The sequence below is a fragment of the Convolutriloba macropyga genome, chromosome 11 (assembly GCF_964194025.1).
Source record: "Convolutriloba macropyga chromosome 11, txConMacr16.3, whole genome shotgun sequence".
Classification (NCBI taxonomy): Eukaryota; Metazoa; Xenacoelomorpha; order Acoela; family Convolutidae; genus Convolutriloba; species Convolutriloba macropyga.
In genome coordinates this window covers 8,265,815-8,279,645 of record NC_134478.1, presented here as the reverse complement: position 1 = coordinate 8,279,645, position 13,831 = coordinate 8,265,815, and the positions used below count along the sequence as shown (strand labels likewise).

The 13,831-nt window shown below is 34.8% G+C and overlaps 1 protein-coding gene across 2 annotated transcripts in view; it reads right to left on the bottom strand.

The window, feature by feature from the left end:
• Positions 1-978: 978 nt before the first annotated feature.
• Positions 979-13,831, bottom strand: part of LOC142349480 (uncharacterized) — a 161,565-nt gene continuing 148,712 nt past the window's right edge. For both annotated transcript variants that reach the window (XM_075401066.1, XM_075401067.1), the window contains 2 exons: positions 7,544-7,696; positions 979-1,813 (listed from right to left, as the gene is read on the bottom strand). In XM_075401066.1, the coding sequence (XP_075257181.1) occupies positions 1,760-1,813; positions 7,544-7,696 (207 nt within the window). In that variant the 3' untranslated portion in view covers positions 979-1,759. The remainder of the gene's footprint in view (positions 1,814-7,543; positions 7,697-13,831) is intronic.

Here is a 13,831-nt window from a genome sequence, read left to right as displayed (position 1 = left end):
GGCAAGGCTATTATTATGAAGACGAACCGGCTAAATTTGATTGAGCTGACAACAGCTTTTTCTCTCGAATTTTCTTTGGTTTCAAGTGATTTTGCTCGGAGCTAATTACTCTCAATTCCAAATAAACTATACTGAAGGTCAAATGTAAGTTAGCACCCCCCGCTTTTTTCACGAATTTAAATTTTAGAAGTTAAAAATTAAGAAGATCGAAGTTCAAGTCGTGAACTAATGATCTCCGTTCGCATTTGTAGAACGAGGTTGGCTTTCTCAGTAGGTGGCTTAGAGAGGGATACTAGGTTTGGTAAGACTGACTTCACACTGTGATATCATTTCGTCTCAGCAGCTTTTGTGATTTGTACACTAACAGACCAGTAAAATCCCAGAAGCTGTTCATGCACTCGAGGCCCTCCGGGCTTTTCCTTTTAAACGAAAAATTTGCGACAAGTTAAATGTCCAAACAAAAAATAGAGGCAGAACAAAAGGGGGCCAAATCTTCTACGATATTGAATCTGCTTATTTTAGATAGCTTTGCAGAGCAACTGGTGCTTAAAAACACTTTGAGCAGAATGAAAGTGAAACAAGCCTAAACTCCAAATTTTACGTAAAGTGTCAAAAAAGCGGGAAAGAACGAAAAGTTACTTTGACAGCGTAAAAAAATCAGGAGCACATTAACAGCCAACCGAGATGAGGGCGGCTATAAATCACATTAACAGAGGCCAGCGGGACCCAAATAACGGCCACAAACCTCATTTTAGATGTTTGTGGCCGTTATGTTTGTTTAGATCAGTTAACAACCGAAATATAGCTCCGTGCACCTTACACATCAGTTTTAATAAACCTCAAGCTGCAAGACTCCTTCAATCTATTTAATATTGCTTCATCGTTCAAATGGTTTCCTCCTTACAATAGTGGGATGAATCTTGAAGGAAAATCAGATAAGGCAACTTCCTTTATCTATTTCAGTACAGTTAAAAAATACAAACTTAAATGAATTTAATTACAACAATAAGAGTTAGTTGAATAGACATCAAAAATAAAATTTTCAAATTTTAACAGGTAAGTGTTCGATTAAAAACTGTACACGAACGGAATATATGAAGTTAAAAGGCACAATAATTGAGCGATCAATATAAGACTGCTCAATAACGAAATCTGAGTTCAAAATTCAGAAATAATTGTTTAAATTTAAACTACAATTACAGGTAATTGGCTAAATACAATAGCAGCAGTTTGTGGAAAAAACAGAAGAATAGGATATGCTGGGGGTGGTACAGTAGTTTACTCTATTTTCTGTTATGATTAATTGAGAATAATTAGAAATTGCACAATTGAATAGTCTGAAAGCATTCAAATCTATTTTCAAATGGTCAGTTATTTAAGGGGAGTAGTGAAAGACCATTGATGTAATCTGCAAAGAAACAACCAAACTAAACCTGCAGGGTTAGGAACAACTTAGGGGCACAAAACTATTTATTTCTCAGCTCAACAATATTATAGGAAAGTATAGCGAAGTTTCAACGTTTTTCAGTTCATAAATAAGAGGAACAAATGAAGGTCACTTTATCAATTAGCAACGTAATAGCAACCACGAAGTCCCTAAACATTTCAATCAAGACATCAGTTATAGAATTGGTTCCAAGTTTCTTTTTTGGGGATATGACTGCTGATAAGTTTGATTCAAATGATGGCAAAAGGAATTCCCCAGTTTCTTCTGCGGAAAAAATTTAATCCCCTGCAGCGTTGTCCTTTTTCCCTATTTTCATTCCATGACCAGGATAGGAGACACTTCTCTGCCTAACCATTGCACTGGGACCTAAAACAATATCAAATTTATTTGATGAGCACATTTATACCTGACCAAATCAGACATGTTGCTCAAAAACTATTGCAAGCTATAATGCTGTAGAGTCATTTACGCAGCGTCACAAGCTTAATTGTTAAAACGGTGGCGGTCAAGCAAGCCAATAGGCAAGCAAGCCCAATTTTGAATATGAGGTCAAGTAAACCAAAAAATTTTGGGATACACGTATTTTAAGTTGTATCTGTTAAAAAAGCAAGATTTCAGCTCAGCCCAGGCTTTCTAATGTTACGTCAAGATTACAACGTTAGCGGACGACTATAACGTCTGCATGATTAATTTTCTGCTGCCCGTTCCATAAAAAATTCACGTCAGCTCTTGGGCAAAATGAATCTGAGTTGGATCACATTGCCAGCAGACTGCTGAAATGGCTGTGAAATAGACCTGCAGGCCGCTACATATAGATAGAAGCCGATACAGAACTCAGTTAATTGAATCGACCTAAATATATTATCTAAATCGTTTGTTAAAGAAAAAACGTAATTTCATTTGAAAACATAGACGGCAGATTGCCGGAAAATAGCCACCGTTGACGCGCTTTATGCACATCAAGATTGAAACAGAAAAAAAAAGAAATTGGCCAAATTTTTTTTCAGTGTTAAAGTGTTTTAATTTAGCTTGCAGTTTCAGTTGGATTCTAAAACTATACTTAATTTATCTTCTAAACTGAAAACTAATAAGCTTAATACCAATGTCAGCTAGCAAACACTCTAATAAACTTTGATAACCTAGTTCTCAATGACTTAATGACCGGGCTTCATCGGTTTATCCCGTCTCTTTTGATTTTGCGTAATTGAATGCATGAAAGAATTTAAAATCCATTCAGTTGAAACAGTGAGTGAAGTAAGTCAGAAGTCAAACGTGAAAATCGTGACTTATGTAAATCGAAGAACGTCATCAAAAGGTAAAGCGAATTGAAAAAAAAAGCAGGACAAGTCCTGACGTACAATTCCAAGAACTTTCAATGACTAAACCAAAACAAGACCTAGAACGGACTATGAGTGAATTGGGAAAACCATTTCTAAAAAATTATATCAAAAACATAAAAAAAACAGAAAATCAATGTCAAAATGCCGAATGTAAACAGAAAACACCAGCGAGAAACAAAAAACTAGGCCTAGAATGAACTATGAATGGATTGGGAAAACCATTTAGAAAAAAAATCCGATCCAAAAAATCGAAAAAACAGTAAAAATCAGTGAAAATGCCACATGTGAACAAAAAAACCACTGGCGAGAAATCGAATTTTTGTTCAAACACCGTTTTATCACTACTCCAATTTGACTTCAAAAATCATGAAAATGTGTGAACAGATCTTTAAAAAAAGACAGCACCCCAATACAATTCAAATTCTTTGAATTGTAAAAATAGGAGCGCTATAATAGCCGGCTGAGAAGCTGAAGCGGCTATTAATAATCGTAGTGCTTAATACATCTGTGCTATCACGCCTACATTTCTTGCTGTCCTTTTTCTTTTTTTCTCTGTCAGAATAATGCAAGAATATAAAACACGCTAGCGTTATCTCTGACTTTTTTCATAGATTGAGCAAAACACCCGTTTTTTCACGTGAGGTTTTATTTTTCACATGTATCAGTGTCACTTTGTCGGTTAAAGAGTCTGTTGGCCATGAACCACTCTTCTCGTCCTATAAAACTACTTTAACGCACGCAGCTTACGACTTCCCAGAAATAATGACCGTCATTGTTTACGCTCAAAAATTTACGCTCGTTATTGTTTACGCTCAGTCAAGTAAACTGCCGCCAAATGTGCTCAGTCGCTTAGTATTACAAGGGAGAGAACAATTTAGCACACGACAAACTCAGGAAAATAATCTCGAAATGAGCGAGGGTGCTTGCAATCGGAGAATGAATACCAAATGGACGAGGATACATTGTGCATTTTTATTAACTTTAAATGAGGAACCGCTTCCAGCAAAGCAAGCAATTGTTTGATATTGTGAATGAGACTTAACTAGTTTACGCAGAAAAATCCAAGTCACATAATTGCCTATGGTGACCGAGAAATCCTCAAATAGATAATAATACCAATTTTTCGAACGAGATTTTTAAAATAGATCCTAAAACTTGCAGGACCGATTGACGAAACTGTCTATGAGACCTGAGGTTCCGATAATCGATATCGAAGCAGTAGATGCTGTCCCTCCTATTAAACTGTAGGTTGAGGAATTTATACCTCCGTTGATTTATGCTGTTAATTATCACAATCAATGTTTTAAATGGTCTTATGGTCTAAGAATTGTCACCGGAAGGCTGCTAAAAAATTATTTTAGGTCTGTTAAGGATCAAATGTCTGTCTTAAGAAAGAGACTCCACTGCACAGTTTATTGATTCTCCAAAATCAATTTGAGATATACAGTTCAGAAGCACCCAGTTAAACAGATGTCTTGATGCGTTCAGGTTAAAAAAATCTAAATTTTTTAACACTGGGACTTCATTTATATGCAAAACTTTAATTGTGCATTTCATTTTACTATCTTGCATTCTTTTCTTGCAAATCACAGCAAAACAAGGAAGCTTCATCAAAGCTTTGAACTACGAAACAGCTTTCAATTAATCAACTTCTCGAGATCATTAATACATGAAAAAAGAGGAAAAATTATATCATGAATCTCTTCACGAGACAATCTGATTGGTTGAAATTTACAGAACGAATGTATAAATCAAAGGGCTGCCAGTTGAACGTTTTGATATAAACGGTATTATAATTCAAAAAAGTAATTTGTGCAAGTACCTAGGTTTAAAATTAGACTCAAAAATCACCTATTCAATACATTTGCAAAAGTATTTCTTATAGTTGTGGAATTCTTATTATAAGTCGAACATCAATACAATAATTCAGTACGGCGTGTTAATATATGATTGCTGTAGTTATACATTTCTTTTACCGATATACAATCTTCAAACGAAGATACTGAAATTGACATATTTCAGAAAAAAAGAGCTCCCACGACCCTTTCGTTCTGATTAAAGTAGGTACTGTCAATGAAATACATGTTTACGAGTTGCTGAAATCTATTTATAGTATGCATTCGGAAAGTTTTGTGAACAATCCATTTGTTTTTAACGACTATACCAAACCGACTGGTACGCTAGACAACAATTATTGCATAAGCTGGCATGTCTCCGAAAATCTCAACGTGTTTACATTCAATATCGATGTCTTGTTTAGTCAGCTAAAAATCATAAGGTTGATCGATAACAGTTTACTTAGAGAGCACAAATAGTGATTATGCAAAATCATATCAATCCATAAACTTCAACTAAATAGTCAACAACCATAAGTGGGCCAGATTTATCCACGATGCTTAATCGTTAGGTTTCATTAGGATAACTAAAATCTATGTTTTGTAAATTCCACCAAAGTCTAATGTCGTGAATGGCTACTTGTTCTCAGTTGGTTTGTCTCTGTCCGTAGGCCTGTTGCTTCGCCCAGTGAAATAGTGTCTTAAAGGGCTCAAAGGCGCATACCACAGTTGGCAGAGGCAATTCAATACGAAAATTGGCCTGGGCAACCATTTTTTTCTTTGTAAAAACAATAGAAAATTTCTCAATACTCTTAAAATTGACTACTTAGTGTTAAACACATTTTATGTAACATAAAAATTAAAATTGTACCGGGGAGCACTTGCACAAATTCTTAATTATACCTCAAACTCTTAAATACAATTAGTCTATCAAAAAATTGCTTATTCAACGACTCTACTATTTGTCATTGAGCCAGGGCAGTGTCAGGACCTTGTCAGATATCAGGACCAGTGTCAGATATCAGGACCTTGTTTACTGTCTTCTCTGATGATTATTCATGTTAAGCTTGTGTCATCTGCATAACAATTATACTTAAAGAATAATTTTGTAATATCTGAGAAATTAATTTTCTTTTTCTTTCTTTCTTTTATAAATATATCCAAGGTATCGTGTAAATTATTATTCATTTTGCTTGATCGGTTGAAAATAGCTGGTTATTTAAATTAAATCTTTTAGAAGAAAAAGTAACATTTTTATCGTACCCACGGCACCAAGAAACATCCTAAAAAACAAGTTACTTAGACACATAAAAATATATTATCATACGTAAGAATGGAAACAGGAGTTATCCTAAACAATAATTAAAACAAAAACATAGCCGACAGATTGCCGGAAAATAGCCACGATAGACGCTTGTGGCCAACCATGAATTGAAACAACTAAAGAAAGAAGATTGACAGATCAACCACCAGCTTTTTAATAGGCCACTAGACTGTTTGGGTTAGATTCGGACTGTCATTTTTATGAGACACATTTGCTCTACAAGGAAAAAGCTCTAATGGAGCTTTTTCAAAATTAATATTCGATATTAAAACTCAAGACTCTATTACGCAGGAATTAGGGCATATAAGTTTGGCGCTACTTAGATGCACACTATTGACATTTAATTAGAAAATGTTCATAAAATTTGAAAGTTCTTAAAATTTGAATGTTTTTAAGAGTTCCATAAGTGAGTTCAGAAGTCATTTTTTGAGTGAGGTAAGTCACGCAATTGACCTAAAAGCAGAAATGACGTCATGAACACAAATTTTAACTGCACAGCAGTAAAGTCACCGAAGTCATCGAAACAGTCAATTCCAAGAAGTCAGGGTAAGACGAAACAAAAATATGTGAGACGATTAAAAAAAAACATAGCAGGACAAGTCCTGACGTATAATTCAAAGAATTTTCATTGACTAAACAGAAAACTAGACCTAGAGCGGACTATGAATGGATTGGAAAAACCATTTAGAAAAAAATCCGATCCAAAAACAGTAAAAATCAAAGTCAAATAGCCGCATGTGAACAAAAAAAACCACTAGCTAGAAATCGAATTTTTGTTCAAACACCGTTTTCTCACTCTACTTTAAATTTGGAGCAAAAAAATTCACGCCGCAAAACTACTCGCTTTTTCGCTCCACATCCTGTTTCGGCGTGACCAAAATCACTACTCCAATTTGACTTCAAAAATCATAAAAATGTGTGAACAGATCTTAAAAAAAGACAGCGCCCCAATACAATTCAAATTCTTTGAATTGTAATAAGAGCGCAATAATAGCCGCCTGGAATTGCTGACGCGGCTATTAATAATAAAGAGTAGAGGGCCGGTTATGGTCTCGTGAGGTATAACTTTGCTTGATCCCATCACATTCCCTGTTCTCTCCTATTATTTGCTATTGGTTTCTCACCAAATATCAAGACGTTTTGAGACAGAGCTCCAAAAATTGACCTCGAAATTGCGAAACTATACCTCCTCAGCAGTTTGAGTAAAACTTTTACTAGGAAATTAACTAAAAGTTTATTGTTTACCGGTTTATAAAAACCCTTAATAGAAATTAAATCATCAGAAATTAAATCATCAAGAATCAACAAGTTTGGAACCAAAAAATAAGAAATTTGCAAACGCAAATTCCTCATTAGATTAGCCGTAATTAGCTGTCAATATGACGTGTGGAAAAAGTATGCGTGTGAGAGTCACAAAACAGGGGCAAAGTGCAACGGGTGTTTCCAATAACTTCGTGTTTAAAATATAGACGAACTTAAACCCTCGTAGATACAGCTGTGTGTCACAAACAGAACCAACAAAAATATTAGATGTCGCTGGTTATAAATTTATGACCCTCAATTCGGAAAAGAGTTTTTTAAATGAATCTCTAATTACCCATTGCGGCTCAGTGCGCAGCTTGTCACACAGCATAGCCAGCTGTTCCAAACACTGGTCCATACTGCAGTTCACTATGACGTCATCAAACAGGTGGCCCCATTGCAAGTCCAAAACCCTCGCCTCTTCGATCACGGCACGCAGCTCGTTTTCCTAAAAACCATGCAATCATTCATGAGCTCTCAATAATCTCGGCCTTCAATATTAACATAGGTCCATAATCTTAAATTCACATTTTTCATGTCATATTTAAGTATTTACACTAGATCGCGGCGAATTGAAATTCATCGAACAAAAATGAGCAAACAACAGCAAGAACCACGAATAATAAAAAATAACAAACACTATTTTGAAAGTTCCGATCAATTACTTTCAAGATTGGGGTCATTAAACATCTGAAGTTTTCACAAAAAAAACAAAATCACCTTAGAAGACAAAACCCTATTATTAAATTTTGATGCTATAATTTTCACACCATATAATTTTAACTAAAACAGAGTTAGCAAAAAAGGACCGAAAATCAGTTACTTGAATTATTACGAGAATTATTTCCGACTACTTGCGCACCCGATCTACAATTAATTACTATTAATTATATTGAACCAAGAAAATAATTCCGGTCGGAGCAGGAAACCCAAAAAGTAGATGACAATATTTTTATGAAATCTGTACAACCTATACAAAACATAAGGAAAACTTTTAAAAATTTTTTGGATATTTAAACGACCAAAAATCCACCAGAAAATCGGCTCGCTCAATTGAGTTGTTTAAGATTCTTAAAACTATTTTCAAAAGCAATTTAGATAATGGAAAAACAAAAGCAAAAAAACTGGGAAAAATTCAAAAATTATTTTATTTAACAATATGTGCAAGAACTTAGCAACATAACGTTATGAGGTTTCAGCGGCCCAAATAGACGACCACAATATGATTACACCAAAGTCTGGGCTATGTTCGCGGTGACACAAAAAGAGTATCCTAAGTATGCCATTTATTTATTGATGGTACAATAGTGCCTTGCCACCGTGAAGCAGTCTATGCGAGGTTCAGCTGCAAAAAAAGTGTCCATAGTTAACAAAATGAAAACATAAACCGACTAGATTTGGAAAAATTGCTCTCGGATGACAGGCTGAGCTTATAAAAGGTAGGGTTTGAACCCCGACCATCACTCGGCTATCAGGGCCTTGTCATCGTATCTGTATCAATTAGTTTTGTTTGAGTGAGAGCAATTGAAATCAACCAAAAATCAAGAAGTGAGTGAAAAAGCTACCTGAGAAATCAAAGATTATTTTAGAGGGAAAGCACACAAACTGTCAAACGAAAAATCCGCATGAAAAATACACAAACGTTTGCAACAATCGCTTCTCTTTCGAGAGCAACTGAACATTAATCGACAAACGTCGCACAAATTTCTCTCCCACGATTAGCGGGGTAATTGTTCCGACCCACTCTAGTGGGGGAGGAACTATATACTCAAATGGGTTTTTTTGTACAGTCAATTTTGGCCGATCGATATAATCATCGTAGAGAATTGTGACTGGTATCATTAAAAAGCCCGTCCAGCGTAGAATATGGAATTAAAAAGATTTTTTAAATTTTCGCTCTTTATTGAGATTTAAACTTTTGTTGGTATTTTGGTATTTTTGACCTAATTTTCGTCAATTTTGCTAAAATTTTGTTCAAATTGTTAAATGTAGTAATATTGATATTATCTCTATAGATAGAGGAGAGTTGCTGAATTGTTCGATCCGAGTTTTTTGGCTGGAATTAATGCTAAATTTTTCAAAATTCGACTTTTTGTTACCAAGTTTGGGACCAAATTCGCTCTTTTAGCCGACTTGCTTTGAATCTGCTGCGAGTAAAAACCTTAAAACTGCGACCATGTTATTTTTAAGCTGAGAAACGGGCTAGTCGCACACCCACTAGCTTTGAGAGTCTTCTGGAATTATAATTTTGCAAGTTTTTTTGCAAATTTAAACTCAATAATTATACAAAATGCTTCTTTATTTTTTGACGAACTGAAAAATTTTGTTAAACAATTGATCTTTTTCGCAACCATTTGAACAAACGAGCAGTTTTTTAGACGCGCAGCAACATATGGGCTGATATTGATCTCGCCATTGCTCCTTCCGATAAAAAACTTTTTGGATTTTTATGGGGCGCCACTTTTTTTCAAAATATTTCCGCTACGTGAATGTTTTTTAGGTATTTGTTTTACTTACAAGAAATTCAAGTCCGGGCTCAATTAATGACAGATACTATATACAAAACAAGAGGCCCAACGAGATTAAATTACGGTTTCAGAGTTAAGCGCTTGATTTTTATGGATCTGACCAAATATTTTTGTAAAATTTTTTTTGTATTTCTTGAAATTTTTGCTTTCATTCGTTATCTTTTTTGTAGCCCATTGACCTATTGTCGTCCGTCAAAGATCCAGTTATTTTTTAGGAGATGTAAATGAACCTAGACACTTCTTTCAGTTGTTATCTAATGTGTGTTATGACTTTGAAAATATTTGTTTTGAGGAAACATCGGTTAATTATTGAAATTTCCCACTATTTTATCTTATTTCTCTCAACTTCGGGTGCAGTCTCAGTAAAAACAGGCAAAAACCAATTTCCTGTGGATTATAAATTAATGTTTGTAACTGTCTTATGTTCATCTAATGGTCTCTCTGTTTTGATACTATGCCTTTTCATTTTTTTAGCATAATTGCTTTTTTAATGACTTCATTTTGTTTCGTTGTCGATATATCACATTATTGACAAGTCCAATTGAAGGCAAGCATAGTAGGGAAATTTCACAGCGTTGGAAAAAGGCGTATCTGAATATGTAATTGTTTTTGTTATATAGTTTATGCTTTTTGGTCTGAGACAGTTATCGCGCAAGATTTTATGGATTTTTTGTTTTTGCCTATATGTCTTTCTTTTTGTTGTTATGCGCCATATACTTAATAACGATAGGTCTCAATTGCTTTCCCAGGACGTATATCTCAACCCAGTTAAAGGTTTCAGTTTACAGCTATTTGTTTTAATGACTTTAAAATTGAAAAAAAAATCATCTTTATCCTTTTTGCTTTCATTTTCAAAAACTATTTTATTTAACAATATGTGCAAGAACTTAGCAACATAACGTTATAAGGTTTCAGCGGCCCAAATAGACGACCACAATATGATTACACCAAAGTCTGGGCTATGTTCGTGGTGACACAAAAAGAGTATCCTAAGTATGCCATTTATTTATTGATGGTACAATAGTGCCTTGCCACCGTGAAGCAGTCTATGCGAGGTTCAGCTGCAAAAAAAGTGTCCATAGTTAACAAAATGAAAACATAAACCGACTAGATGTGGAAAAATTGCTCTCGGATGACAGGCTGAGCTTATAAAAGTTAGGGTTTGAACCCCGACCATCACTCGGCTATCAGGGCCTTGTCATCGTATCTGTATCAATTAGTTTTGTTTGAGTGAGAGCAATTGAAATCAACCAAAAATCAAGAAGTGAGTGAAAAAGCTACCTGAGAAATCAACGATTATTTTAGAGGGAAAGCACACAAACTGTCAAACGAAAAATCTGCATGAAAAATACACAAACGTTTGCAACAATCGCTTCTCTTTCGAGAGCAACTGAACATTAATCGACAAACGTCGCACAAATTTCTCTCCCACGACTAGCGGGGTAATTGGTCCGACCCACTCTAGTGGGGGAGGAACTATATACTCAAATGGGTTTTTTTGTTCAGTCAATTTTGGCCGATCGATATAATCATCGTAGAGAGTGGTGAGTGGTACCATTAAAAAGCCCGTCCAGCGTAGAATATGGAATTAAAAAGATTTTTTTTTAGTTTTCGCTCTTTATTGAGATTTAAACATTTGTTGGTATTTTTGACCTAATTTTCGTCAATTCTGCTAAAATTTGTTCAAATTGTTAAATGTAGTGTTATTGATATTATCTCTATAGATAGAGAAGAGTTCCTGAATTGTTCGATCCGAGTTTTTTGGATGGAATTAATGCTTTTTTGGCTGGAATTAATGCTTTTGGCTGGACTTTTTGTTACCAAGTTTGGGACCAAATTCGCTCTTTTAGCCGACTTGCTTTGAATATGCTGGGAGTAAAAACCTTAAAACTGCGACCATATTCTTTTTAAGCTGAGAAACGGGCTAGTCGCACACCCACTAGCTTTGAGTCTTCTGGAAATATAATTTTGCCAGTTTTTTTTGCGAATTTAAACTCAATAATTATACAAAATGCTCTTTATTTTTGACAAACTGAAAAATTTTGTTAAACAATTGATCTTTTTCGCAACCATTTGAACAAACGAGCATTTTTTTAGACGCGCAGCAACATATGGGCTGATATTGATCTCACCATTGCTCCTTCCGATAAAAATCTTTTTGGATTTTTATGGGGCGCCACTTTTTTTCAAAATATTTCCGCTACGTGAATGTTTTTTAGGTATTTTTTTACTTATAAGAAATTCAAGTACGGGCTCAATTAATGAGAGATACTATATACAAAACAAGAGGCCCAACGAGGTTAAATTACGGTTTCAGAGTTAAGCGCTTGATTTCTATGGATCTGACCAAATATTGTCGTAAATTTTTTGTATTTCTTGAAATTTTTGCTTTCATTCGTTATCTTTTTTGTAGCCCATTGACCTATTGTCGTCCGTCAAAGATCCAGTTATTTTTTAGGAGATGTAAATGAACCTAGACACTTCTTTCAGTTGTTATCTAATGTGTGTTATGACTTTGAAAATATTTGTTTTGAGGAAACATCGGTTAATTTTTGAACTTTCCCACTATTTCATCTTATTTCTCTCAACTTCGGGTGCAGTCTCAGTAAAAACAGGCAGAAACCAAAAAGAGTATCCTAAGTATGCCATTTATTTATTGATGGTACAATAGTGCCTTGCCACCGTGAAGCAGTCTATGCGAGGTTCAGCTGCAAAAAAAGTGTCCATAGTTAACAAAATGAAAACATAAACCGACTAGATTTGGAAAAATTGCTCTCGGATGACAGGCTGAGCTTATAAAAGTTAGGGTTTGAACCCCGACCATCACTCGGCTATCAGGGCCTTGTCATCGTATCTGTATCAATTAGTTTTGTTTGAGTGAGAGCAATTGAAATCAACCAAAAATCAAGAAGTGAGTGAAAAAGCTACCTGAGAAATCAACGATTATTTTAGAGGGAAAGCACACAAACTGTCAAACGAAAAATCTGCATGAAAAATACACAAACGTTTGCAACAATCGCTTCTCTTTCGAGAGCAACTGAACATTAATCGACAAACGTCGCACAAATTTCTCTCCCACGACTAGCGGGGTAATTGGTCCGACCCACTCTAGTGGGGGAGGAACTATATACTCAAATTTTTTTTTTCAGTCAATTTTGGCCGATCGATATAATCATCGTAGAGAGTGGTGAGTGGTATCATTAAAAAGCCCGTCCAGCGTAGAATATGGAATTAAAAAGATTTTTTTTTAGTTTTCGCTCTTTATTGAGATTTAAACATTTGTTGGTATTTTTGACCTAATTTTCGTCAATTCTGCTAAAATTTGTTCAAATTGTTAAATGTAGTGTTATTGATATTATCTCTATAGATAGAGAAGAGTTCCTGAATTGTTCGATCCGAGTTTTTTGGATGGAATTAATGCTTTTTTGGCTGGAATTAATGCTTTTGGCTGGACTTTTTGTTACCAAGTTTGGGACCAAATTCGCTCTTTTAGCCGACTTGCTTTGAATATGCTGGGAGTAAAAACCTTAAAACTGCGACCATATTCTTTTTAAGCTGAGAAACGGGCTAGTCGCACACCCACTAGCTTTGAGTCTTCTGGAAATATAATTTTGCCAGTTTTTTTTGCGAATTTAAACTCAATAATTATACAAAATGCTCTTTATTTTTGACAAACTGAAAAATTTTGTTAAACAATTGATCTTTTTCGCAACCATTTGAACAAACGAGCATTTTTTTTAGACGCGCAGCAACATATGGGCTGATATTGATCTCACCATTGCTCCTTCCGATAAAAATCTTTTTGGATTTTTATGGGGCGCCACTTTTTTTCAAAATATTTCCGCTACGTGAATGTTTTTTAGGTATTTTTTTACTTACAAGAAATTCAAGTACGGGCTCAATTAATGAGAGATACTATATACAAAACAAGAGGCCCAACGAGGTTAAATTAGGGTTTCAGAGTTAAGCGCTTGATTTCTATGGATCTGACCAAATATTGTCGTAAATTTTTTGTATTTCTTGAAATTTTTGCTTTCATTCGTTATCTTTTTTGT